Below are 26,794 nucleotides of genomic sequence, written 5' to 3' on the forward strand. Positions count from 1 at the left end.
TAACCAGTATAGGTAAGCCAGGCAAGGCGGATTAGTTTTATCTTTTGTTTTATGTGAATTTTCCCTGTGTTAAGAGGGAGGTTTATTCCTGTTTTCTGTAACTTTAAGATTTTGCCCAGAGGGGGATCCTCTGTGTTTTGAATCTGATTACTCTGTAAAGTGTTTTCCATCCTGATTTTACAGAGGTGATTCTTTTACCTTTTCTTTAATTAAAATTCTTCTAAGAACCTGATTGATTTTTTTATTGTTCTTAAGATCCAAGGGTTTGGGTCTGTGTTCACCTGTACAAATTGGTGAGGATTATTATTAAGCCTTTTCCAGGAAAGGGGGCGTAGGGCTTGGGGGGGATATTTAGGGGAAAGACATCTCCAAGTGGTCTCTTTCCCTGTTCTTTGTTTAAAACGTTTGGTGGTGGCAGCATACTGTTCAAGGCCAAGGCAAAGTTTGTACCTTGGGGAAGTTTTTAACCTAAGGTGGTAAGAATAAGCTTAGGGGGTCTTTTATGTGGGTCCCCACATCTGTACCCTAGAGTTCAGAGTGGGGAAGGAACCCTGACAGGTGTCATTAAGGGTTTTGTGATAATGGGAGGGAGACAGACTAAAAACAAAAAAACAGTGCAACTATCTATCAGACACTTGTATTCGATTATTGTTCTGAAATATTTGAAGAACTTTAGGCCTGAATATTTTTAAACTAAGAGCGTATTCCTTCACTAGCATGGTCAGAAAAAACAACCATTGACTTCAGTGGGCACTGGATCAGACCCTTACAGTTGGGACAGACTCCAGACCTGTCTATGGCTCCTTTAATGCTGTTCCAGAAGGGCAGAATCAGGACATTTTCCTCCCATTTGCAGGGATAATACAACTGACAAATGTCCTTTGCTACAGCTGGCTGGAGAGGGAAACAAGATGAGTAAAAACAAAGTGTCTTGACTTTTTTCCTCTCTGCCCTTTATTTATGCATGCTTCTGCTTTCCTACAGCAATGCTTGTGGTGGCTGTACAATAGGAACATTATGCAACAGAGAGGTTAATGCACAATTGCCTTTCCATTTCCTATACCCCTGCTTAGACCATGTCTGTGCAAGATTAGTGTTCTTTAGCTTCCGTCCTTCAGCAAGGAGAGCATAGGGATCTGCATTATTGTAGAAGAAATTTCAGTTCCTGAATGCCTAGGATGCAAACACTGACATTCCAAGGAAACTATGTGAATGGGCCTGTTTCTTTTATCTATACAAGCAGTATTTAAAAGTTGATCTTTAACATACTTGTGGTGTATAACTTACATGAATATTATGTACAGCAGGTTTAAATTAGACTACAGTGAGTTTTTTAAAATGTGTCCTAAAATCAAATCTATTATAAAATAAAAGCTTTTCAGATGTGCATTCAATATCTATTTTCCATTTATATGAATACACAGAAAAAGTATTCCCATGCCTGGCCTCTGCTTTCATCTGAGACCCAGACTCCTTTTTATTTTTTTGAAATAGATTTCAAATCTGCAGTTAAGAAAATAAAATAGGAGGATTGTAACAGTCTGTGTGTTTCAGGGAGGAAACTGCTTTCTCAAGAGGACAAGCCCAGCCTCTTGGGGAGTAGACTGACTGTTACTAACTCCGTAGTCGATTGGCTACATACACAGCTTCCTGTGTTGTGATTTAAAGCAAACAGGGCAGAGTACAGCTTGTGGAGACAAGCAGAGATCGGAGAGCATGACATGTCAAAAGCTCTCAGCCTCTGCAACTTCCCATAGTTTCAAACCACATGCTTACCAAAGTGTAATCGTCAAATAGAAAAGTTTGGAGGAAAGAGAAGACAGAAGAGAAACCATGTTTCATTTTAAGCTGCTGCTTTCCATCATTTAGACTTCAGTTCATCATTAAAATGGATTCTAAATTAGGGGTGGAGCTGTTTGCACATGACTTCAAAGGAAGAAAAGACAAAGCTGTAAGTGTTTATTTTTAACAATCCTCTTGTGACATTCAACAGTTGTAGCAAAATAATCATTCAAGAACAGCAGCTGTGCTTAATCTTATTAATTGGAACTGTACTTTGGAAGTTAGAAATTAACTTAGACTGGATTTTTTAAATGGGTGACAATGTTTAGTTTCAGTAATATGAATACTGAGAATTGTAACTTTTTATTTGCATACTTTTAAAAATATATTGAGTGACATATTCCTTACAGACTGCAATTTTGTTTAAAAGTAAAGCAGATATGTGTTAAATCTTATATTGCTTTAATTATCAATTAAAATGACTTGCAGTAAAACAGCTTTCAAAAAATTATTCTGAAATGTTAGCAAAATTTTAAGACTTTCATACAATAGCTAGATAAAAGTGAAATGTGTATGTTTGGGGCAACGGCATAAGAGAAATTTTTTTTAATAATAAAACAAACTATGTATTATTGGAGGCTTTTGACATTGTAAGAATTGTGTTTTGTAAATGTTTCAGTACCAATGTACAGTGTAACATTGGTATTGAAACATAAGAATTGTTATGGTCTTTTGTTTGGTTTTAGAGTAACAGCCGTGTTAGTCTGTATTCACAAAAAGAAAGGGAGTACTTGTGGCACCTTAGAGACTAACCAATTTATTTGAGCATGAGCTTTCGTGAGCTACAGCTGTAGCTCACGAAAGCTCATGCTCAAATAAATTGGTTAGTCTCTAAGGTGCCACAAGTACTCCTTTTTTGTTTGTCACTATGCTGCCAGAAAGTGTTTCATTAGTACATTATGACCAAATTCTAAGAGATACTGAACAGAGGAAACTTTGGTTGAAGTCAATGGAGACTGCAGGTGCTGAATACTCCTCAGGATTTGGCCCCATGTTTGTAAATCAGACTGTCAGATATAAACTTACTATTTGAACAGAGGCCAGCATTCGAACAACTACAGTAAAGTATCCTATTGTAACTGACTGCATTCAACTCTGCAAATAGTTTACACCGCTCAAGTTAGAGAGAGACTTCTGTCAGTGTTCTTAGTTGATATTGGGCCACCACAGCTTAAGTGAACGTATCGTGTAGATTTAGAAAACATATTAAGAGCTCTATTGAGCTTGAAAGGTTGTCTCTTTTAATTAACAGAAGTTTGTCTAATAAAAGATATTACCTCACCCACCTTATCTCTTAAAAAAAAAAAATAAAGCTATTCAGCGGTGAAGCCAAAATTATTAGACTACGTAAAGCTTGGCTGGCTTGCTCGTTGTTTTCTGCACTGTTATGTAGAATATCTTGGTGCATTAGCTGATTTCTTCCCAGGCCATAGACAGATAGGGCTGTGGGGGTAGCTGCTCAGCCCTAGGGGAGATAGAGAATGTATGAATGAATGAATTCCTTGTGTCCTCAATTACTGAAGAGCAGTGTTCATGGGTTTTGAAGGGGGTCTTGTTTGTACTTTCTTGGCTGAAAGGGGTAATGAAGTGTTGAGAGTTAAAGTTGGGAAAAGGGCAGTTTTTGGAGCTGTAAGGGATACATAGGACCTTCCCACTCTGGGCAGGAATGTGGTGTTTGAGGGTAGTTTGGTGTTTGTTTGTTTTTTAAACTGTTTGCTATAGAGACTTCATCTGTCTGAGACGAGTGTCCAAAGACTGTGCCTTTTGGGGCAATAAACAGGAAGTAATAAAAGTAGGTAAATAATAAATGGAAGGTACAAATTGTTGGTGCAGCTCATTTCCAGTAATGGGATATTTCAGGAGCAATGAGCCAGATATATTGTTAAACTAAAGAAGTTATTTTTTAAATTCTTACTGATAAATATGCAAAATGTATCCATTTATCTGTAATCCACAGGCTCACATGATGGCTCAGAAAGCAAGTAAAGAACAGCAGCTTGACATGATGAACAAACATTACAAACAACTTGAAAGTCGCCTGGATGAGATGCTTTCTAGGATTGCTAGGGAAACAGAGGAAATTAAGGATCTGGAGCAACAGCTTACAGATGGTAAAGAGCACGGTGGTGGTGGTGGTGGTGTTGTTGTTAAACTTTGTTTCCTTGGAGCATTGAATCTGTATTCTAACATAACCGAGACACAAGAGATGTAGGAAAAAATAGGGCTGTCAAGCGATTAAAAAAAAAATTAATCGCAATTAATCGCACTGTTAAACAATAATAGAATACCATGTATTTAAATATTTGTGGATGTTTTCTACATTTTCAAATATATTGATTTCAATTACAACACAGAATACAAAGTGTACAGTTCTCACTTTATATTTATTTTTATTACAAATATTTGCACTGTGAAAAACAAAAGAAATAGTATATTTCAATTCACCTAATATAAGTACTGTAGTGCAATCTCTTTATCATGAAAGCTAAACTTACAAATGTAGAATTATGTACAAAAAAAACTGCATTCAAAAACAAAACGTAAAACTTTAGAGCCTACAAGTCCACTCAGTCCTACTTCAGCCAGTCACTCAGACAAACAAGTTTGGTTACATTTGCAGGAGATAATGCTGCCTGCTTCTTGTTTACAACGTCACCTGAAAGTGAGAACAGGCGTTCGCATGGCACTGTTGTAACCGGCATCACAAGATATTTATGTCCCAGATGTGCTAAAGATTCATATGTCCCTTCATGCTTCAGCCACCATTCCAGAGGACATGCATCCATGCTGATGATGGGTTCTGCTCGATAACAATCCAAAGCAGAGCAGACCGATGCATGTTCATTTTCATCTGAGTCAGATGCCACCAGCAGAAGGATGATTTTCTTTTTTGGTGGTTCGGGTTCTGTAGTTTCTGCATCGAAATGTTGCTCTTTTAAGACTTCTGAAAGCATGCTACACACCTCGTCCCTCTCAGATTTTGGAAGGCACTTCAGATTCTTAAACCTTGGATTGAGTGCTGTAGCTACTTTTTAGAAATCTCACATTGGTACCTTCTTCGCGTTTTGTCAAATCTGCAGTGACAGTGTTCATAAATCAAACAACATGTGCTGGGTTATCATCCGAGACTGCTATAACATGAAATATATGGCAGAATGCAGGTAAAACAGAACAGGAGACATACAATTCTCCACCAAGGAGTTCAGTCACAAATTTAATTAACATGCTATTTTTTTAACGAACATCACCAGCATGGAAGCATGTCCTCTGGACTGGTGACTGAAGCATGAAGGGGCATATGATTGTTTAACATATCTGTACGTAAATACTTGCAATGCCAGCTACAGAAGTGCCATGTAAAATGCCTGTTCTCACTTTCAGGTGACCTTGTAAATAAGAAGGCAGCAGTATCTCCTGTAAATGTAAACAAATTTGTTTGTCTTTAGTGATTGGCTGAACAAGAAGTAGGACTGAGTAGACTTGTAAGCTGTAAAGTTTTACATTGTTTTGTTTTTGAGTTCAGTTATGTAACAACAAAAAAATCTACATTCGTAAGTTACACTTTCACAATAAAGAGATTGCACTAGAGTACTTGTATGAGGTTAATTGAAAAATACTATTATTTTTACAGGCAAATATTTATAATAAAAACTAACAAAGTGAGTACTGTACACTTAGTATTTGGTGTTGTAATAGAAATCAATATATTTGAAAATATAGAAAAACATCCAAAAATATTTAATAAATTTCAATTGGTAGTCTATTGTTTAACTCAAAAAACTTAACGGTGATTAACAGTGTGATTAATCGCGATTAATTTTTTAATCACATGAGTTAACTGCGATTAATCAACAGCTCTAGTAGGAAAGGATTGAAAATTATTCCTAACTGATCTGAAAGGAACAAATGGGATAATTCTCAAGTGTGTCCACTTTAGAGGAAAAGAGCTGGAAAACACATGTCACCAAAACATTATGTATTTCCCACCACGGCTTTCATTGGTAAAGGAATATTGCATTGATAAGGAGGTGTTGCAGACACAATATGTAAGACCTCAATGATCAGATCTTGATGGGGAGAGCCAGAAGCAACACTCTTCCCTGTTGCATGGAAGATTCAGATCTCTTGCTTAACAAGGTGAGTGTATTTTATCACTTGACAGCATCTTTTGCAGCCAATAAAGGAGCATCATGGATATGCCATAAATTAGTGGCCTTCAGCTGTAAAAATGAGGTGATCCGTCTTCTCCTTATATGAATAGGTGACATCTTGATAGTCTAAGTGGTATTATGCAGTCTTCTACATGTTGATTGAAACTGTTGTCGGAGTCAGAACTTCTAGAAAACTATTACATGGTAGAAAAGCTACAGTCTCTGCTGACTTTTAAGGGATCCTCTAATATCACCATCTGCATGGAAAGGCTCTATCGTATGTATTGATTTGATCACTTCAGTTTTGAAAACTGATTTAAGAAATCCCATTCTTTGGTATTCCTATGTACGAGATACTATAAATCACTGTTGTGTGAAAGCAAATGCCTCGCTCTAAATATTTTCAAATGCTTAATAAATCTTATCATTACAGTTTAAGTGAATTGAAAGGTGAGGTTGTGCAGCCACATAATGCATAGTGAGCTAAAGTACTTCTCCTCTGGAGTTGTACACGCATAATATCTTGAAGGCAATGTCCTTTGTCCCTGGAGAATATTGCATCCTAAACATCTCTCAGAATTCCTTGTTGGCTATTACTGAACAGCAGTAGTAATTCGTTCTAGTGGGATGTTTTCTTCCCTAAAAGAAAAAGGGAAAATCTAACTCTAATAAAAGGAAATCCTTGTTGCAGTAAACTAGAAAGTGTACACTTCATATTTTAAGCTGTTCCAAATCAGGAAGATATTTAGTGCACAAAGTTGAAGGAGGTCAAAGAGGGAACAATATAGAATAGAAGTATGTGTCTTAAATGGCTGCATATTAACCTAGTATAATGTCACATCTAAAAGGACACATTTTAGAGAAGAAATTTTTTGAAACCTTAATTGTTGTTTCTCTAGAATTAGCTATTTCAAGTGCATGAGAAGTTACTCTAAACTAGGTAACAGACACAAGTTGGTTCAAGTAGTAAGTACAATTGAGCCACTAAGTAATAATGGCTTGAGTTGTACCAAAAATCTAACACTGTAAAATGTGGGTGACTTTTTTTTGAGAGAGAGAAAACTAGTTTAAAAAAATTAAAGTGGAAAAAACTTAGATTCAGCTAAATTAACTATGTTCCGATCTTCAAAACTTGACAGTTTGTGATTGAACATCTCCTTTGTGACATTTTTGATGTCTTGTATTCAGAAGAGTAACAGTATTGAGAAACTGCACTGGAAGATTAGGAATGTCTATTCTGTTCATCTTGTATTCCTGGCCCAATATATTTGAAATAAAGAGTTCTCTTGCATACTCTAATTCCATTTTGTATCTTTGTGCAGGTCAAATAGCAGCAAATGAAGCACTGAAGAGGGATTTAGAAGGTATTATCACTGGATTACAGGAATACCTTGAGAGTGTTAAGGATCAGGCCAAGCAGGCCAGTGACGAATGTAGGGAGTTGCGGAAGGATAAGGAGGCTTTGCTGCAAAGATTGGCTGAACTGGAGGAGGAAAGAAATCAGCTGGAAATAGTTGCCATGGATGCCGAAAACATGAGAAAAGTAAGATTTAGGAATACCTGTGTCTTCCCAAAGCCAGATCCCTAGGAATAAAAATAGAAACTGAATTCTGAACTGGAAAACAAAATTTCCCTAGGACAAATTCTGCTCTCTTTTAGGGTAACTTCAGTGGGAGTTGAAACTGTAAACTGAGAACAGAATTTGGCCTGTAATTATTAAAACATAAATAGCATACAGCAAATGGAGATTTTATGGGGAAGTCAATGTATATTTTTCTTATGGTGGAACTCTCCCAGAAATCCAGACTTAGACTTTTGCTCCTTGGACCAAAGGCTGATTTACACTACACTAGCACAAGTTGCTCCAACACCAGTGTGGCACATCTACACTAGGGTTTGCATCTATATGGCTACACTATTGCAAAGCAAACAAAGAAGTGTAGACAAAGTCTTAGATTGAGAATACTCTACTGATTTATTCTAGCAACCACCTTTCCTGCTTGTGCTCTCTCTCTTCGCACCTAAGGAACCCTCCCCTTTTTAAATTGCACTTTGCACTACTCTCTCTCTCTCTCACTCTCCCAGTGGAGTGTGCAATTAAGTACCTCTGAGGCAGGTATCAAAGCTCCTCAGTGAAACCACCCCACAGGAGATGCTCTTGGAACAATAAGTGCTAAACCATCATTCTCAAAACCAAAGATAAATAACCACCACAGCTGAGCTTCCTCAGCCCAGAACCTGAACTAACTGATAATTCCCATACTCAGGTTTTCCACACCAGATAGTTACCACCAAGCTAATGGGTATGTCATACAGTTGTTAAAGACCAATGTTATTGTCCTGCTAGGTGTAAAGTTAAACTTAAGAGAAACAAATGGCTGTGGCTCTAACCTGGAAGCTCCCTTATTTGTATTGTGTGGGCTTTGTACAGTGCTTAGCACAACAGCACCCTAGACTCTTATATATTTGTATCTATAGTTATATTTGAATGTCAGCTACAACTAGCTTTAACTGTCCCTGACTATAGTGGTCATGAATAGTACCCTTAATCTGCTCTTCTAGATGTGGTAATAATTGTTAATCCCTGGAAGCCAGGAGAGAGTTTACTGGAGCACGTTGCCTGTCTGACAGTTGAATATTCTGCATTTGCTAGCTCAAGAAATTAACTAGAAATATGAACAGAATCATAAATAATATGTATATTTCTAAGTTGAATGTGCAATTTCAGGAAATTGCAGAGCTTGAATGTGCACTCCAAGAGCAACGAGAAGTAAATGAATCTCTTAGAGAGGCACAAGGGGATCTCAGTGCATATGAGGCTGAATTGGAGGCCCAACTTAAAGTCAAAGACGTTGAAGCCAATCAACAGAAGGAAGAATTGGAGAGACTAAAACGACTTAGTCAGGTGAGAATAGAATTAGTGTGACATCAAATGAAAATAGTTCTCCTTTTTTAAAAAAAAAAGGGTAATCTAGCTTGAAAAACATAAATGGACTTCACTTAGTTTATGTTTTTTGTTTTTAGATCTAGAAATACTTTTTTCCCTTCTGAGTCTGGGGAGAATGAAAATTCCAGGAAAGCTGTTCTTATCAGGTGTTTTTTAAAGGCCTGTGAGTTCATGATGAAAATTCTAATATCCATATTTTTGATGAAGACATTTTTGGCTATTTATAACACACACTTCAAAATCCAGTTAATCCTGCTTTCAGATATCCATTTTAAGAGTTCTGTTAGTATATTACACAAATTAGAAAACTTTTCCATCTCCTTCTTTGTTACTATGATGGAAGTTTCCTTTGTAATAGTCAGAAATCCCTTTCTTTTAAGGAGATCCCCTTTTAATGGTTTAAAGTAATGTATGTAGCAAGGAACTTAAACAAATATGAATAATTCCTTTGTTAATGATGGGTCTTATTTTTGCATTCAGTAACTTCAAGTTTAGTAAGGAAATGTTCCTTATGCTAAAGTAGCAATTATGTTTCATAAGGCAATGTAACCAGTATGGTTGGTAGTTGCCTTTTTGATATGATTTATACTTTATCCGGAAAGCAAGATACAGAATATTTTTGGGCTCTCCATGGAGAATATACTCTGAATAAAAACAGACTAGCAATTGTGGCTTTCCAGAAATACAGTTGGAAGAATATTGGTTGCCCAAACATTAAAAAAAAAAAAGTGTCATTACCACAGTCTTCTGAAATTTTAGCATAGGGCTTGTCTGAAAATTGGCTTTTCAAAAATTTCCCTAGCTGGGCATCCTGGCCCATAGAGAATGGGAACACAAGAAGCCAAATACAGTTCCTATTTTTAGACAAAAATTTTGAGTTTTTGCTAAAAACTGTAAAACTCCCTTGGAACATGTTGATTTATTTTTAAAATTTCATTAGAAATTTCAACAAGGAGGCGGAATGGGATTTTGGACCAGATCTAGTTTAGCACCTTTTATAATTCAGTTAATTTTGTTGTTTCGAAAAGTACAATTTTTCTGGGTTTTAAATCTGAAAACGTTGTTATTATAGATGGAACACTCAGCCCTGCAAGCTGAACTTGAAAAAGAAAGGCTGGCATTAGAAAATGCTCTTACCAAAGCACAAATATCAGAAGAGAAGGAACAGGAAAACCATAAGCTACTCTCCCAGCTCAAACAATTGCAGGTTAAATACTTATTCATTTTTTGTCTCAAAATTCACCTGATATCTGGAATGGGTTTTTTTCCCCCCTAAAGGAAAATTAATATGGATTTTCCTCCTCTATGTATTCTGCATCTGTTTGGAAATCTTAAGTAGCATCTCTGACTCTTCTTTTCTCCCTAATGCTAATACTCCTAACCCAAAAGCCCCATGTTGCAGTCATCATCCTTCTGTTGTTGCGGTCTGAATTGGGCTATCAAGACTGCTCCATGATATTCCAGAGGGATTGGTTATTGTTTTATGTTAACATGTCCTTCCTTACAGTTCAGTGCATGTGAATGAGAAAGAGGCTTAGTTTATTCCAGGTTTCAGAACTGCTGAGCACACTTGGTTCCCATTAAAGTTGAAGAGAAATATCCTGCAAGAGAGAAACTGAATATCAAGAGTCTGTTGGAGTAGGTTCTAGTCAAAGCAGAAATTAAATTAAATTGGAGGTTGTCTTACTACCTTACACTTCTTGTTTTCTGCATTAGGGATAATGTGGATATGTGTATTTGTCCTTCTGTTGTCTGAACAGGTATTCCTTAGGGGCAGCACCACAGATACAAAAAGAAGTCTCTGCTCTCCAAAGTAAATAGTCAGCAACTCAGAGCTTCAGGCAGACAACAGGGATACAAAAGGAAAGGTCCAGTTTTGTAAAGTGCAGACTGCTCCTGATTCTTGCTGAAAATTAGTTATGTTGGCTTAACTGAGTAATTTTGCTCTGTGTATTATCTTCGTACAGTTCTAATTGTTGAAATTTGTGGCTGTTTGTTTTTTCTGAGAAGTTTCTCAATGTTAAGTCCTTGAATGAAATGAGAATTCTATAGTTTGCTTGTGTTATCAGCTCCTTTATGGCGATAGGGTTAACTTACACAAAGATGTATTTATTACTTCATTAGACTGCTAAGAAGGAGATGCAATACAAACAAGCCCATTCTTGAACTGGCATCAGAATATTTTCAACATTTAGGAGTAATTGCAAGGAAAGATGCATTTTATATTGGGGAAATATTTGTCAGACTCTAAAGTACTGGAATTTGACCCTTACATTTGGTTTTACAGGGAGACCATAACCTTTTGAAACAACAGCTTAAAGATCTTCAGAATCAGCTAAACCATGCAGTTGACAACACAATTGATCCTGAAGAAGTCACAGCTCGTGTAAGTGAGCTCAAGAGAAAACTGCAGACAGGAATTGGAGAAATTAGGTGGGTAAAATAAACTCAATAGTAACGTCATTAAGTGAGTTAGTATGCACAGATCTAAGTATATAAGAGTAACAAGATAACCACTCTTTCTCCACCTTTGCTTCAGAGTGCAGCTCTGACACTGGCCCATACATAACCCTGTTGCCATGTCCTGCATTCCATCCTCAAGTTACATACCCTACATCAGTACTGTTAAATATTATTGGTGGGGTATCCTGCCACAGAGCAGGAAGTGAGAGAGCAATCCTTTGTTCCACATCTGCTTAAATATCCTGTGTTGGCTCAGGAACCATGGGACCAATCAAAAAGGCACCACCAGTTGAGTGCGCCAGTTGGACCACTTGCCCCTAGATCTAGTGAGACCCAGCTGGGTGGGGTGTAGGTGAGCAAGACCTGCTGCTTTGCCTCTAGCCACACAGAATGGGAAGGGGAGAGATGGAGATAAGGGGACACCTCTCCATACCATCTCAGCCATAGGGCAGGGCTGCTATTGAACTGTACCCACTTGTGTCAGTCACCTTAAAGTCTTGCACTAGCATATTAGGTTGGAAAAATCCCAGCATCTAACACCAAGAACTAAAATGATTGCTTGCTTTTTTATGCTTTGCATTGTCTTTCTTTCAGATGCCATAATTCAACTGATGTTGTAGGGAAAAGCCTTGCAGACCTGCAAAAACAATTTAATGAAATCCTTGCTCATTCACAGCAAGAAAAAGAGGAGGCATGGGCTAGACAGAGACAGTTACAAGAAGAGATGGCATCTCAACAAGAGAAACTGAGAGATGCACAGGAAAAATATAGACAGGCCTGTAACAAAGCTGCAGAAGCAAGAGTAAGAGAATTACAAGTTAGAAAATGGAGAAAATTGAACTGTCCGCACAAGGATCAAATTTCACTCCCTACATAGCACTATAGCACTTTTTAAAAGTTCTTGGTTATATAGGTGAAATATTAGTTTGTCTGGAGCAGGTTTGGGACAACTGAAATGTAGAGCGAGACATTATTATTCCATTTCAGATCTGATAAGATGGATTTGTTTTTTTCCTTTTTAATGTGTAGAATGGTTCTGGTTTTCACCTGATTGCAGCAGTGCATATTTCTCTTAAGTGGTAACTATCCATTAAAGGGAAATGACAAAAACAGTTGAGAATAAAAAATTTTGAGAAGTAATTTGACAGTTTTTCACACTTTAAATAGATTCTGGCTACTGTAGGGAAAAATGGATGCATATGAACACTCCTTTTGTTCTCATGTCTTACAGTAGACTTACCTTACTCACAGACTCCTTATTAATTTTGTTTGCATCAAAAATATGATGCAAATGTATGGAGATGCTGAATCTAGAGACAATGGCTTAATATAGGCATCTGCACTGATATGCTGTGTGCCCCATTGTACTCTTCTGAGATCCTTTATTGCATAGAGTGTGCAGAAGGTTTTCATTTTTGCATAAATGTCTCAGAAGAATTTTCTCATGCTTCCAAAAATTAATAGGGATAGCCATTTTCTGGTGTGTGCGTGCAACAGCTGTGAAGTCGATTGTGTGCTGTCTTTATGAAGTGTACTTGATTATATGCCTAGCCAATGTTCAGACTATAGAATATATGGGGAACAAAGAAAAATAAATATAGGTAGAAAAAGTAAAGATTATGGGTAAGAATTTCAAAAGCTCTGAAGTCCCATTTTCAAAAGTCACTTAAGTTCTTTTAAAATTTTACTCTATTGAAACCATGATATCTCTCTCTTTGAGAAATAGCATTCTACTAATTGCATGTTTTGCAAAACAGATATTTTTAAAGTTCAGCAAGATTGTGAATCAAAACATGCACTGTGTGTGCTTCTCTTTCATGTTGTTCATTATAATTTTATTTAAACTGCAGATTAGATCTGAGAAGAGGCAGAATGAGACTAGAGTTCATCAGCTAGAGAATGAAATCCAGCACTTGCATGCAAAAATAAAGAGTATGGAAGAAATACAGGGCCTTGCAGATCAACAACTTCAAGAAGCTGATGAGGAGAAGGAGAAAATTCTTGCCCAACTGGAAGATTTAGAGAATAAGGTGGGAGGTAGATAAGCAAGAATAAGCACACACACACTGAACTCAGTTGCCTGAAGAAGAAAAAAAAAACTTTAATTGTTTTGGCAGTTTTGATTTCTAGGACTTACAGTATGTTACCTGGGACCTCAAATGTAGATGTTGATTGTTACCAGTGATGTTAGTTTGATTCTGGCTTTAATTAAAAAATTATATATATATCAATTGATGCAAAGCATCTCAAAAATACTTTTAAATGAAAAATAATATGAGAACACTATACAAAATGGGGCATAGTGTCTCCTAAAGGCTGTAAGATAAAGCGACACCAGAAGAAAGCTATAAAATATTAACAATGTAAAAACAGTATAAGATAAAAACTCTTATAACAATATACGTATATTTCCCCTATTTCAGAAAAACTTAGACGATGCCAGGGCACAAAAGCAAATTCTTGGCCTAGATAAAGAATTGAAGGAATTAAAAAGAGCAATAGCCACTTCGGATAAACTGGCAACCACAGAGCTCTCCATCGCCAAAGATCAGCTAAAGTCTCTCCATGGAACTGTTCTCAAAATTAACCAAGAGCGAGCCGAGGTGATTCAACATAGAAATAATACATTTATGTAATGTTTACTAATGCTGTTATAATTGGAGGGTTCTTGATGTTTCCTTTATCATGTGGAGTTTAAGGCTCAGCCACAAATCCTCACACTGGACTGAAACTTGGCACATAAGGTCTCAGTCTGGGGGCCAGTCTTATTTATTGTAAAATATATAAATAGTTGATGTAGTCTGGGAAGGCAGAGTAGGTAATTTCCGGGTTGGATAACTTGTCTCATTACATTCTGAAAGCTTTTGAATACGTAATTTTTACAAAGATTTGAATAATAGCCACTTAACAAATGAAAAACAGATTGCAGTAATACTATTGTGACTTAAGGTCAAAATAAATTAACAGGAACAGATACAAAGTAAGTAAATTCTTAAGACTTCAAGTTATTCAGGTCAGGAACTTTGTCTCCATATTTATAAAGTACCTACAAGTGTGGGTATTTATATAATGTGTAAAAAAAACCCACACAAAAAACTGTTTTTTCATGCAGATATTAGGAATGAAAAAAAAGGTGAAAAAGGAAATACAGAAAGCAGACCAGCATGATTATTACTATACTTTTCTCAATGCTATATGAGGCATCAGCTGCTCTGTAAAATAAGGTTTTAAAATTAAAGGTTTACTCTGTTTATTGTTGTAGGAATTTCAGGAAGCAGAGAAGTTCTGTATGCAGGCAGCTCGTGCAGCTCAGGATCTTGCCCAAGCAGAAGCAGAAATAGAATTGTTGCAGAGACTTTTAAAAGAAAAAGAAGGACAGGTAAATTGTAGTAGGTTTTGCTGTACATCAAGATATGAATGCTAAAGGGGAAAGAGTGAAATATGCAGAGATCAATTTGAACATAGGCGCATGGTTAAATGAGTATCTGAAACAGCCTAACATAATTAATTAGTCCTGCCACGTCTGCAGGGGACTGAACTGGATGACCTTTCGAGATCCCTTCCAGTTCTATGATTAAATGATAACTTTTTAAATTACTGACTTCCTAATTACAGTTTTAGGTTTTTAGGGCTGGGTTTCTTTTTAAATTTAGTACTGGACTTTTCCACATACTCATTTCTGTTAGTCCAGCTGATTTTCTCCTATGACTATCATTTGGTAAAATGTCTTTATGTAGGTAATTGCATAGTCACAATCATTTGGGAGGAGAAGGGGAAATCTTTCTTACAGCAAATTCACAGGCTGAGTTTGTGAATTTTTTATTTAATGAGAGGTGTTTCTAGAATAGGCTTTATAAATTAGACAGTTTTGATTTTAAACTTTTTTTTTTTATAAATCGTTTCAGTATGAAATGGAAGAACCTGATGCCGGAGCTGTTGCATCAAGTTTTCAGAAGTTTGAGATTGATAAATTAAACCAGACTCTGAAACATCAGAGAGCAGAAATTGACCGACTAAAAAGCTTATTAGACAATGCCAGAGCAGGTAATACTTTCTTCTTTTGTCTCTGCACCTTGCATTCCAGCACAGGCTTAGAGAAATAAATTTCTACCCCATGTTTCTCACCACCTGCTTGCTTCATATACCTGGGGGTGTATTCAAAACTCTAATAGTCCATTCTGTGAGGCTTCTGAACGCGGGTTTCTAAGATGCACACTTTGTTCCTAGATAGGTTTTTGTTCGTTTGTTTTTTACTTCCGAGGGGTGGGGGCAAAGGGTATGGGTGTATGGAAATGAAGTGAGCAGGATCTAGTAAGTTTACGCTTCCATAATGTGCTTATCATGCATATAATGCAGTTATGTAGCTTCTTTCATCCAGGATGAAGGATCTTGGTTCTTATGGTATTTTGCAAATATTATTGAATTAAACCACACACGCTGCGTGTGATATAGGTGCATATTATCATCACACCCACAGATGAGGAAGCATTACTTAACCTCTGCAACCTTGACTAAGGTCTCACAGCACATAAGTGGCAGACCTAAAAAACAGTCTAGGAGTACTGATGCCCAACTTTAATGACCAAACCACATTATCGGTGTTACACATTCAGTAGATATTTCAGAAACCTACCTTGTAGCTGGGTGGGGGAGGGGGAAGCATGGAAATCTCATTTCACAACTGATTTCAGAGGTCTGTTCATGACCAAGTTTAATAAAAAAGAATGAATGAATTTAGAAGCATTTTAAGTAATTTCAGAAGTCTTAAAGTTTCCTCTGTACTTAAGTACTAAATTTCCTTCATCTAAAGATGAATTTATTGTGTCTGGTGTTTATCTGAAGTGCTGGGTAATAACTATTGTGCTACTGGTACGAAAAAATGCAGAAAGAAAATGTATTGGGGTGTGGCGGACTTTAAATTTGCATTTTAATTATCTCAAATATATAGACCTCTGGGTACCTCCATAACTATAATAGAGCATTCAGCTTTACTGAAGTACATTCTATGGTTATGTAACCATGTTATTCTTTTACAGGTAACAAGGATGAAATAGACAATTTACTGGATGAAATTGCAGCACTCAGACATGCCCTTTCTTACCAGAATGATTACATCACCGGTATAGCAGATCCATTCAAAAGAAGGGGATATTGGTATTATATGCCATCATTATCACAAGTATGAAAACTAACATGGGATTTTGTGGAAAGTAGTTTGATATGGAAAAATTCTATTATGAACCTCATTAATATTTGGAAGAGGAACTAGAGGGAAAGTTGATGGGTGTAAAATAGACAAATGTTGGAATACCAACATTAATTTTTCATACCTCATATTCTGTACAAAATATATGTTCCATAATACAGCTTCTTAGAACTTTGTTAATTTGGATTTTTAGCTTTTCAGCACATGATAGTCGATGTTTGCATATTTATATTGGCATGTTCTCTCTACACCACACATGTGGACTAGTCCTTACACTACACTGAAGTATGTACAGTCATGCACAGTCTTGTCTCTTAAAAGTCAGCTCTTTGCAAAATTCAGTACTTTGCAAAGGGCTTTCCACTTAGTCATACAAATTAGCAGCATTCCAGTGCATGTTATAGTGTTTCATCGTTTAATTTAAGCCACACCTGAGACAACAAGGAACATGTAACTTTAAAGGTCAACTGTCAAGACTTTATTTAAAACAAAATTTTGAAGAATCTCAGATTAGCACAGAATCTAAACTATACACTTATTTAAAGCTAGGACAGTTCTCAAAATAGCTACTGACTGCGTCCTTTTCAATTTTGTATTCAAAATTCATTTTAATGATTTAATTAACTGTTTTGAAAGCTACTGAACATTCCAAGCAGAGCACACCTCCTTTATTGCTAACCTGATAGCCCATTTAAATCCCCATCTACTCAATGTCAACTTCACTAACTGGAGTAGTGGAGAAACATCAACAAAAAGCTTAAAACAAAAAATAAGTTGTGTGGGGATTTATTTTTTTAAAAAAATTGCAGACCTCCAAATCTAGTTTTTAAATTACTGTTCCTGCCCTAACTATTGATGATAGGAATGCTATTGTAATAGTCCAAAAGGAGCCATATCTAATAAGTTCTCAGACTTTTTCATAGTGCAGATAATTTTTGTACAAAGATTGTCTTGTTTGTCATCTGCCTTCTAACTTGTGATCTCATAACAACCCTATGGCAGCCACACCAGTTGTTTACATGGACATAACTAAATATGCCTTAAATAAGTTCCTATCTTTTACTGCAGTGTAGCAGCTGCAACCAGTAAAAAGCACAATGTGATCAACCAGTTCTCTGAAGACCAGTTTGCAAACATTTGTAATCAGATGTTTATTTTTCCATATTTGTTACTTCTAGAATTTAAACTTGCATTGCTCTTTGGGTTTTTAGGTCTCAACTCCTGGTTCTCCCAGCACAAAAGACTCTGGAGTTGGCTTACAGTATCCTGTCTCATCCTGGCATTGCCAGGGCAGGCAAATCAGGAAGGAAGACTATGTCTCACCCACTGCAAGAGGATGCTGGGTTTATTCCCCAGTCAGGAGTGGGTTGTCCAAATCACATTCCAATAAACGTATGTTAGTTTGATCATACTAAGATGTTTAGGGAAATACAAACTGCTTATTTATTTAAAGTTCAGAGTGAATTTTCTGAGCATCAGTGACTGAATTTTTCAAAAATATTTTATTAGTGTTGAGCTTTTAAGTATTCAGACTGAACAAACATAACTGCTGATTTAGGGCCTTTCTTTTGGAGATGCATAATAAATAATATTGTTAACTAAAAAAGAAATTACAATTTTGATTTTTTTCTCTCTAAAGATGGTGAACATGGAGAAGATAATGGAGGCGATGGTGAAATGAATGCTCCCAGTGACTCTCCCTTTGTAGCACCTCCTGGTTCAGTTATTTATACTGTCCTTCCAGATGGTGCCCCTGTACCTCAGGGGACTGTAGTTTATGGACCTCCTCCTATACCAACCAATGGTAGACCAGTTGCTCCTGGAACAGTTATCTTTGGACCACCTCCTACTGGAGCTCAGATTGTTTATGGCCCTGTACCTGCTAACTTTTCTGTCCCTCTCATTCCTATTGGAGTGCTTCACTGCAATGTGCCTGAACATCATGACTTGGTACGTGTATGGCGCAGGCCCAGCTGTATACACTTGACTCAATATAGGTGGTGGTGTTTTTTTAGTATCATCACCTGTTGGGTTTGAAAATAAATTTGTAAAACTAAAAACTACACAAATATTACTGACTCTACTTCTAAACATCTCTAACTTTCCCCCTCAATGTTTTTTCTCTAGCTAACATAGTATTCATTATTCCATCTAATCATTTCATGGATTACAGATTTGACGAACATAAAAAGGTTTCACTAAATCCATATATTCCTGCAGAGTATCATCTGACTTTAAAAGTTTACTGGAAGACAGTTCCTAGGGATATGTTTTTCAAAGGGATATGTTGTCTGGTGTCTGTTGAACAGAAGATATACAGTTGGAGTTATCCAGGTGGAGATTATATGGCGCCGCAGATAAAGGCACAGGCCTGGAAGTAATAAGATGTGACTTTTATTCATAACCCTGCAGCTAGATCACCGTTATATCTTGGGTAAATCTCTTGATCCTCAGTGCCTCCATTTTTCCATGTGTTCTGAGATCTTCAGATTAAAAGTTTTATATAGTCCCACAGCATAGGAATACAGCAGCTCCTCTAGTTTCAAAGAACATTAGCTTTGCCTTGGAACATATTTGTTATGGAGGATTGTTGTGGAGAGTCAGTCTTGTCCTTTGTATTTGCATGCATTAGGAAAAGGAAATATCAAGACTAGAAGATACTGTGTATCGTTTAAGGTCTCAGAGATGTGAATATAAGTGGACAGGAGTATCTGAGCATAAACATAATAAAGAGATGGGAAAATTGCATCAAAACATTGAAGATCTCTTGCATGAAAGAGAAGAGCTGGAGCATGAAGTAGCAGAGCTACGTAAGACAGCCCAGAAACGCAGTAAACGCAAGTAAGAGTAGTATGTTATATGGATTTAAAAGTATGCCTGTTAAAAGATTAATAGACTTTTCAAAATCTATTAGTGAAGATGGGTCCACTGTATTACTATGCACAACTTCTGTTTCTGTAGTCTTTCTGTAAGAGAGTATACCTTTTGAAAGATTGGTCAGATCTTTTGCATTTGACTTTTGAATTAATTGGTTTGTTTGTTTCCTCCCTCCCTTTCTTTTAGGGACTTCATTGAAGGACATGTTGACAGTCTTATTATGGAGCTAGAATTAGAAAAATCTCTCAAACATCACGAAGACATTGTAGATGAAATTGAATGTATAGAAAAGACTCTTCGAAAACGACGGGCAGAGCTCCGGGAGGCAGATCGACTTCTTGCGGAAGCTGAAACTGAACTTGAAAGTACCCGGGGAAAAGTAAATTGTTCTGTATTTTATCTGTTTGGTTTAAGGAAGATATTTGTGTTAAAGTGGGTAGAATATTCATTTTCATGGTGCAAGGCAGATGCAGCTAAGGATGGTTAGATCTGAATCTAAATTTGTTCATTTGCTTTGATGAGAGGGAGATGTGAAGGCAAGTTCTTATTCATTATTTTATAAATGTATAAATGGCAGCTGTCTGGGTTTCTGTGACTAACTTTAAAAAGCCAGGGGAAATTTTTCATTTTATGACTTCATTTTTGTATATCAATCAATCACCCCTCCCTCCTCATTACTAATAAACTTCCTTCAAACCAAGTGTGCCAATTTGCCATACTCAGATAATAAGCCTTTTTATTTAAGTAGGGAGGCCATATGTCCTGATTTTATAGGGACAGTCCTGATATTCAAGGCTTTGTCTTATATAGGCATCTATTCCCCGCCGCCCCAATCCTGATTTTTTCACACTTGCTATCTGGTCAACCTATATTTAAGTGACACCACCAAATGGAATTGCTGTGAATCTCGTTTCAGTAACTTAAAAAAAAATCCATTTCTTTTCTAGACCAAAGAAACTATTCAGAAGTACAGTCATGCCAAGCAACACTTGTCTCGTACTGAGACTGATGCAGAGGAGCTAGAGCGAAGAGCTCAGGAGATGGCTGTTAAGCTTGTGAAAGCAGATCAGCAGTTAAGGTACATTTGGTTTATGTTTAATATTTTTGGTGCTATGTAATGTAGATTCATGAAATGGAAGGAACAAAAGAAGGTGTGTTTCATGTTGTTTTCGGAGACCTAATGCTGTGATATTATGAGAAATAATGAATGTATTTCAGGTTGCTTCAGGCAGATACGAGGGATTTAGAACAGCACAAGACTAAACAAGAAGGTATCTTGAAAGAAATCAATAAAGTTGTATCAGCAAGAGATTCTGAGTTCCAGTCCTTAAGCCAGAAGATAGAAATATTGACTGAAAGGTAAGTATTTAATTTAATTTATTTTAAACATCTGTTTAGTTCACCTAATGGCAAAGTGAAGGGACTACCTAAGTGGTGTTCTTGAACATATTTTAATCCTAAATTTAATAATCAGTCTTCAGAAGCTGCAGGAAGATATTCAGGTTGCAGAAGGTAATGAAGATCATCATCTTCAAATTCTTAAAGAAGCAGAAAATATTCTTCAAGGCAAAAAAACTGAGCTGGAAAGATTGAAAGATCAGGTAAGTTTAAAGAAAAAAAAATATACCCACTCCATGCACTGGAAGTAGAATCCATTATGTTCTGATTTTTTTGCGGTCAGAATCGCCTAATTTTTAGGTTTATTTTAGTGTCAGTATCTTCTCAACATGAAGTTTTACTATTTTTAAATAGCTAGTCCATACATATTACAAATTAAATACTATATACACCTGTGCATTGATAAATGCATTTTCACACCAGCCAAAACCTTCTTGACGTGCAGATGACATGCCCATTTATTCTGCACTCTTTGTTGTCACTTGTTGTCAAGTACTTGTCAAGAAATCAGGGCTGAACAGTATATAAAACTTACCAGTAGAAATAATGTTATAGTCCAAGTTTCCTTTAATCTCAAATTTGAATACATTAAAATTGAAGAGCTGTTCCATTTTTGTACCAAAAAATCCACAAAGTTACTGTAATACTTAGTAGGTAGGCCTTCCACATTACTGTATGGAGTTTTTGCAGAAAATATGCTGTATAGACATCAAGTTTAATTTGATAGTTTGAATATATTACTACTTCCTTCTCTTCCACCTGTTGCTTCTAGTAATAACTAAGGCCCATCCCACAAACACTTGTGCACATAAGTAATCTTGGTGAGCTTCATGGGACAACACATATGCATAAAAGTTACTCATGGGCATAAACATTTGCTGGATTGGGGCTGTAGATTGTAAGCTTCTTGGGTCAGAGACTTTTTTATTTTTTTTAATCTGTGTGTCTATACTGTGCCTAGCACAATGAGGATCAGAGCTTCAACAGGTTCTGCTAGATCATAGAATATCAGGGTTGGAAGGGACCGCAGGAGGTCATCTAGTCCGACCCCCTGCTCAAAGCAGGACCAATCCCCAACTAAATCATCCCAGCCAGGGCTTTGTCAAGCCTGACCTTAAAAACTTCTAAGGAAGGAGATTCCACCACCTCTCTAGGTAACCCATTCCAGTGTTTCACCACCCTCCTAGTGAAAAAGTTTTTCCTAATATCCAACCTAAACCTCCCCCACTGCAACTTGAGACCATTACTCCTCGTTCTGTCATCTGCTACCACTGAGAACAGTCTAGATCCATTCTCTTTGGAACCCCCCTTTCAGGTAGTTGAAAGCAGCTATCAAATCCCCCCCCTCATTCTTCTCTTCCGCAGACTAAACAATCCCAGTTCCCTCAGCCTCTCCTCATAAGTCATGTGTTCCAGTCCCCTAATCATTTTTGTTGCCCTCCGCTGGACGTTTTCCAATTTTTCCACATCCTTCTTGTAGTGTGGGGCCCAAAACTGGGCACAGTACTCCAGATGAGGCCTCACCAATGTCAAATAGAGGGGAACGATCACGTCCCTCGATCTGCTGACAATGCCCCTACTTATACAGCCCAAAATGCCATTGGCCTTCTTGGCAACAACGGCACACTGTTGACTCATACCCAGCTTCTCGTCCACTGTAACCCCTAGGTCCTTTTCTGCAGAACTGCTGCCGAGCCATTTGGTCCCTAGTCTGTAGTGGTGCATGGGATTCTTCCGTCCTAAGTGCAGGACTCTGCACTTGTTCTTGTTGAACCTCATCAGATTTCTTTTGGCCCAATCCTCTAATTTGTCTAGGTCCCTCTGTTTCCTATCCCTACCCTCCAGCGTATCTACCTCTCCTCCCAGTTTAGTGTCATCTGCAAACTTGCTGAGAGTGCAATCCATACCATCCTCCAGATCATTAATGAAGATATTGAACAAAACCGGCCCGAGGACCAACCCTTGGGGCACTCCACTTGATACCGGCTGCCAACTAGACATGGAGCCATTGATCACTACCCGTTGAGCCCGACAGTCTAGCAAGCTTTCTAGCCACCTTATAGTCCATTCATCCAGCCCATACTTCTTTAACTTGCTGGCAAGAATACTGTGGGAGACCGTGTCAAAAGCTTTGCTAAAGTCAAGGAACAACAAGTCCACTGCTTTCCCCTCATCCACAGAGCCAGTTATCTCGTTCTAGAAGGCAATTAGATTAGTCAGGCATGACTTGCCCTTGGGGAATCCATGCTGACTGTTCCTGATCACTTTCCTCTCCTCTAAGTGCTTCAGAATTGATTCCTTGAGGACCTGATCCATGATTTTTTCAGGGACTGAGGGGAGACTGACTGGCCTGTAGTTCCCAGGATCCTCCTCCTTCCCTTTTTTAAAGATGGGGCACTACATTAGCCTTTTTCCAGTCGTTCGGGACCTCTCCCAATCGCCATGAGTATTCAAAGATAATGGCCAATGGCTCTGCAATCGCATCCGCCTACTCCTTTAGCACTCTCGGATGCAGTGCATCCGGCCCCATGGACTTGTGCTTGTCCAGCTTTTCTAAATTGTCCCAAACCACTTCTTTCTCCACAGAGGACTGGTCACCTCCTCCCCATGCTGTGCTGCTCAGTGCTGTCACAAAAATTATATTTTGAACTTTCCAAGAAAGACACCTTCTTTAGCAATAATTTGACAGCCTGACATATTTTAATGTAGATATGAAAGTGGTTTAGGCAGAAGATTGTTAATTTATTTTTGTACTGTAGATAGCCGCTAACCAGCAAGAGCTGCTGCTCTTGGACCGATTATTGGGTCAAAAAAAAGAAGAGCTGCACCTGCTTCAAGACGACATTGCTCATAAGAAAGCAAACCTCAAAGAAGCTCTTCAAGAAGGGGAGATTGAAGTTACTGATAAACGACGACAAATAAAAGTAAATTTTCAAACGTCTTAACAGTTCTTAACTGTTTATCTGTGTAGTTTAGTTCAGTGAAAGGAAAAAAGTTAAAATATTTCATGAAGTTTTCAAAAAATTTCTCCACCCCCTAAAAAAAAAAATTTGCAGTTTTGATAATACTAATGCATAAAGGCCTGATCTGGATCAGTTAAAGTACAGAATCAGTCCCTTGGTTACTTTTTGGTAGTGGGTGTGTTTGTTATCAAACGGAAATGTCAGGATCAGTGGTTCTCAATCTATTTACCATTGTGGGCCGCATCCACACAATATATACACTACCAATATGGCCCTGAGGAGATCACATGGGCTGCAGCTGTGTGCTGATTGGGCTGCACGTGCCCCACAGCCACTGGTTGAGAACCATTGGTTTGGATAAATGTAGCTACAATTTCTGTTAGGACAAATGGTTGGTGAAGAAAAACTAATCTGGCCAGTCTGTGTAATATATCCCGTACACAACAACAAACAAATCAGTCTTTTATCCTGTTTTCTGGAAGAAAATTGGTGATACTAGATGTATACATTTCTGGTAGAAAGAAAGAAATCTTAGTGGCCCAGGCTGTCAGTTCTGCCCTGGTATTGTGAAATTAAAATTCAGCACCAAGACTGATATTGTAAAGCTTTTTCTTTAAGTTTATTTAAGAGATAGTTAGAGTCATGTAGGTCTGTGAAATCAAAAGTTTACAGACTTCAAGAGCAATAGAAATGTTTTCAGTTAAAATATTTCTTCAAAAAAGATCTGCAATGACAACGTTCTTTCATGTTTGCAACCCAAACACTGCAGCATTGTGCTAAAACACGTGCTAAAGTGAAACTGACTAGTCTATTTTTATTATCCAAACTAAATTAAATGCAAAAAGTAAACACAGCAAGAATGGTGATTTTAAAAAAATAACTCGAAGTGAATTAATCTCTTGTTAGCAATACAGCTAAGGATTTTTTTAAAATATGATTTTAACCCTGGCATATTGATATAGGAAGTAAGGTCATTTCTGGAACAGCTGAATGCTCAGAGAGGAGAGCTGAACGCCCAGATAAATGAAAAAAGAACACACCTTTCCCTCATAAAGCAGGACATTGGAAAAGAAGAAGAAAATCTGCAGGGAGTACTAGGGCAAATAACTAAACATAAGACAGGTATGTCTCTGATGCCATGATACATTATTTGTACAGGCTTGGCATGTACATAGATTTTTTTTAAGAACATTTCAAGTTCTGCTTTTTTTCTTTGCCAGCTCCTAATGATTTTTAAACTGTTTCAAGTTATTAGCATTATCAGACACTTGTCAAAGAAGTTGCTTAAAACATACTGCTTTACATTTCTTTTCTGGAATGAAGTCAAAATTTGAATGAAAGTTTTATTGAAAACCTGTCATGGGTTAAATATCTTTAGAAGTTTCAGAAGTGAAAGTCCTTCTTTTCCCCCCTTCAATTAAGAATGGGTTTTCACTAAACATGTGTGTGATGGGGCACTGCCCTCAAGCACATCTCCTCCCCTTGTGGCCCTACACTTACACAGCCCACAGCACCCTCTTGGCAGTTGAAATCATTTACTCAGACATGGGTTCTGAGACCAAGATTCACCATGTTCAGGGTCTCATTAACTCCTTTTTATAGTGCACAAAACCCCCTCCTCAAGTCCAACACTTCTTTTGACCCTGGTGCTAATAATGACAAGCATTCTCTCCCAAGTTCAAGAGTCCCCAGCTCTCCTCCCAGAGCTGGCTTATCATTCAAAGAGTCTCACTGGCCCAGATCCACAAAGGGACTTAGGCGTTAGAGCACTGAGCGTTGCAGCACCTAGAAAAATCACAGGAACCACACCGATCCACAAAGCGTGAGTAAGGCACTTAGGCTCAGTGTACAGTGATTGGGGAGAAATAGGCACCTTAGAACACAATCCACAAAAACCAACATGCTAGGCGTGGAGCTGCCTTAAGCTAGCCAATGGAAGATGCCAACAAGAAGGATGTATCATAGGCCTCACCGTTCTCACAGAAAGGCCTAAGTCTGGGCTTCAGAGAGGTGCCTTTCTCTGCTTAATGATCCCTGAACCGGAACCTCAGGCAGCTTAGGCACCTAAGTGGTTCCTTGCAGGAATGAGTTAGGTACCTGCCTCATGCCACACAAAATGGAGGAGGGGCAGTGAGATGAAGTGGTGGTGGTGCCTAGTTCATAACTATTAGCCCTGTGGTCAGAGCACTTGATTAGAATATGGGAGACTCCTGTTCAATTCCCCCTTCTCTGTCAGAGGGGGAGAAAGTATTTGAACAGGGGTCTCCCACCTCTCAGGTCTGTGCTCTAACCACTCAGCTATGAAATATTTTGATGTGGGGCTCCTTCAGTGTCTCCTGTTGAAACTGTGCCACTGTGGATAAATAATGAAAGAATGACTGGAGCAGGGAGACTTGAACCCTGGGTCTCCCATCTCCCTAACCACCAGGCTACAGACTTATTCCCTCCCCCTCCCACTGTCTGGCCCTTTGACTATTCTATGAGTACACCTGCTGGATCAGACCCTGCACACAAGGTTCATCCACCTATCTTCTCCAGTTTGTAAGCCACTGTGCAGCCTAGGTGGGAGACAGACATCCAGACACCAGCCTGAGGCACAAATATAGGCTCTAAGGGCACTTCTACTCCAAAAACTTACATGCCAAGTCAGTTTAGGCACCTACAGAGTTTGCAGGAGTGTTTTTTGGTTCACAGCAGAACCTAAATGTGTATTTAGGAGCTTAAGTACCTTTTGCGGATTGGGGCTTCTCTCCTTAAATCAGGAGTCCTCAGCTCTCCTGAAGCTGGGTTATACTTCAGACCAGTTGTAGCCCTCAGCCAGCTTTTCCGCAGGTATTCTCTTTTTACTCACTCCTTTCACCTGGCAGCTTGGAGAGATTAAGAAGGAAGTCATCATCATACATCATCATCCCACTAGCATCTCTAAAACCTCCTCTCCTTTGGAGAC

The 26,794-nt window shown here is 37.9% G+C and overlaps 1 protein-coding gene across 12 annotated transcripts in view; it reads left to right on the plus strand.

The window, feature by feature from the left end:
- CNTRL (centriolin) overlaps positions 1 to 26,794 on the plus strand; it is a 58,922-nt gene that overhangs the window by 18,689 nt on the left and 13,439 nt on the right. For 10 of the 12 annotated variants that reach the window (XM_073314960.2, XM_073314949.2, XM_073314952.2 and 7 more), the window contains 20 exons: positions 3,800 to 3,953; positions 7,316 to 7,536; positions 8,722 to 8,898; positions 10,013 to 10,147; positions 11,228 to 11,373; positions 11,998 to 12,205; positions 13,254 to 13,433; positions 13,827 to 14,006; positions 14,666 to 14,782; positions 15,309 to 15,447; positions 16,440 to 16,582; positions 17,821 to 18,001; positions 18,249 to 18,559; positions 19,242 to 19,450; positions 19,673 to 19,865; positions 20,434 to 20,564; positions 20,705 to 20,845; positions 20,961 to 21,087; positions 23,644 to 23,808; positions 24,810 to 24,969. In XM_073314960.2, coding sequence (XP_073171061.1) covers positions 3,800 to 3,953; positions 7,316 to 7,536; positions 8,722 to 8,898; positions 10,013 to 10,147; positions 11,228 to 11,373; positions 11,998 to 12,205; positions 13,254 to 13,433; positions 13,827 to 14,006; positions 14,666 to 14,782; positions 15,309 to 15,447; positions 16,440 to 16,582; positions 17,821 to 18,001; positions 18,249 to 18,559; positions 19,242 to 19,450; positions 19,673 to 19,865; positions 20,434 to 20,564; positions 20,705 to 20,845; positions 20,961 to 21,087; positions 23,644 to 23,808; positions 24,810 to 24,969 — 3,418 coding nt within the window. Of the gene's footprint in view, positions 1 to 1,492; positions 1,952 to 3,799; positions 3,954 to 7,315; positions 7,537 to 8,721; positions 8,899 to 10,012; positions 10,148 to 11,227; positions 11,374 to 11,997; positions 12,206 to 13,253; positions 13,434 to 13,826; positions 14,007 to 14,665; positions 14,783 to 15,308; positions 15,448 to 16,439; positions 16,583 to 17,820; positions 18,002 to 18,248; positions 18,560 to 19,241; positions 19,451 to 19,672; positions 19,866 to 20,433; positions 20,565 to 20,704; positions 20,846 to 20,960; positions 21,088 to 23,643; positions 23,809 to 24,809; positions 24,970 to 26,794 lie in introns of those variants that run through there. The other 2 variants (XM_073314958.2, XM_073314955.2) reach the window with 2 other exon arrangements.

The sequence above is a fragment of the Lepidochelys kempii genome, chromosome 16 (genome assembly GCF_965140285.1).
Source record: "Lepidochelys kempii isolate rLepKem1 chromosome 16, rLepKem1.hap1, whole genome shotgun sequence".
NCBI classification, from domain to species: domain Eukaryota; kingdom Metazoa; phylum Chordata; order Testudines; family Cheloniidae; genus Lepidochelys; species Lepidochelys kempii.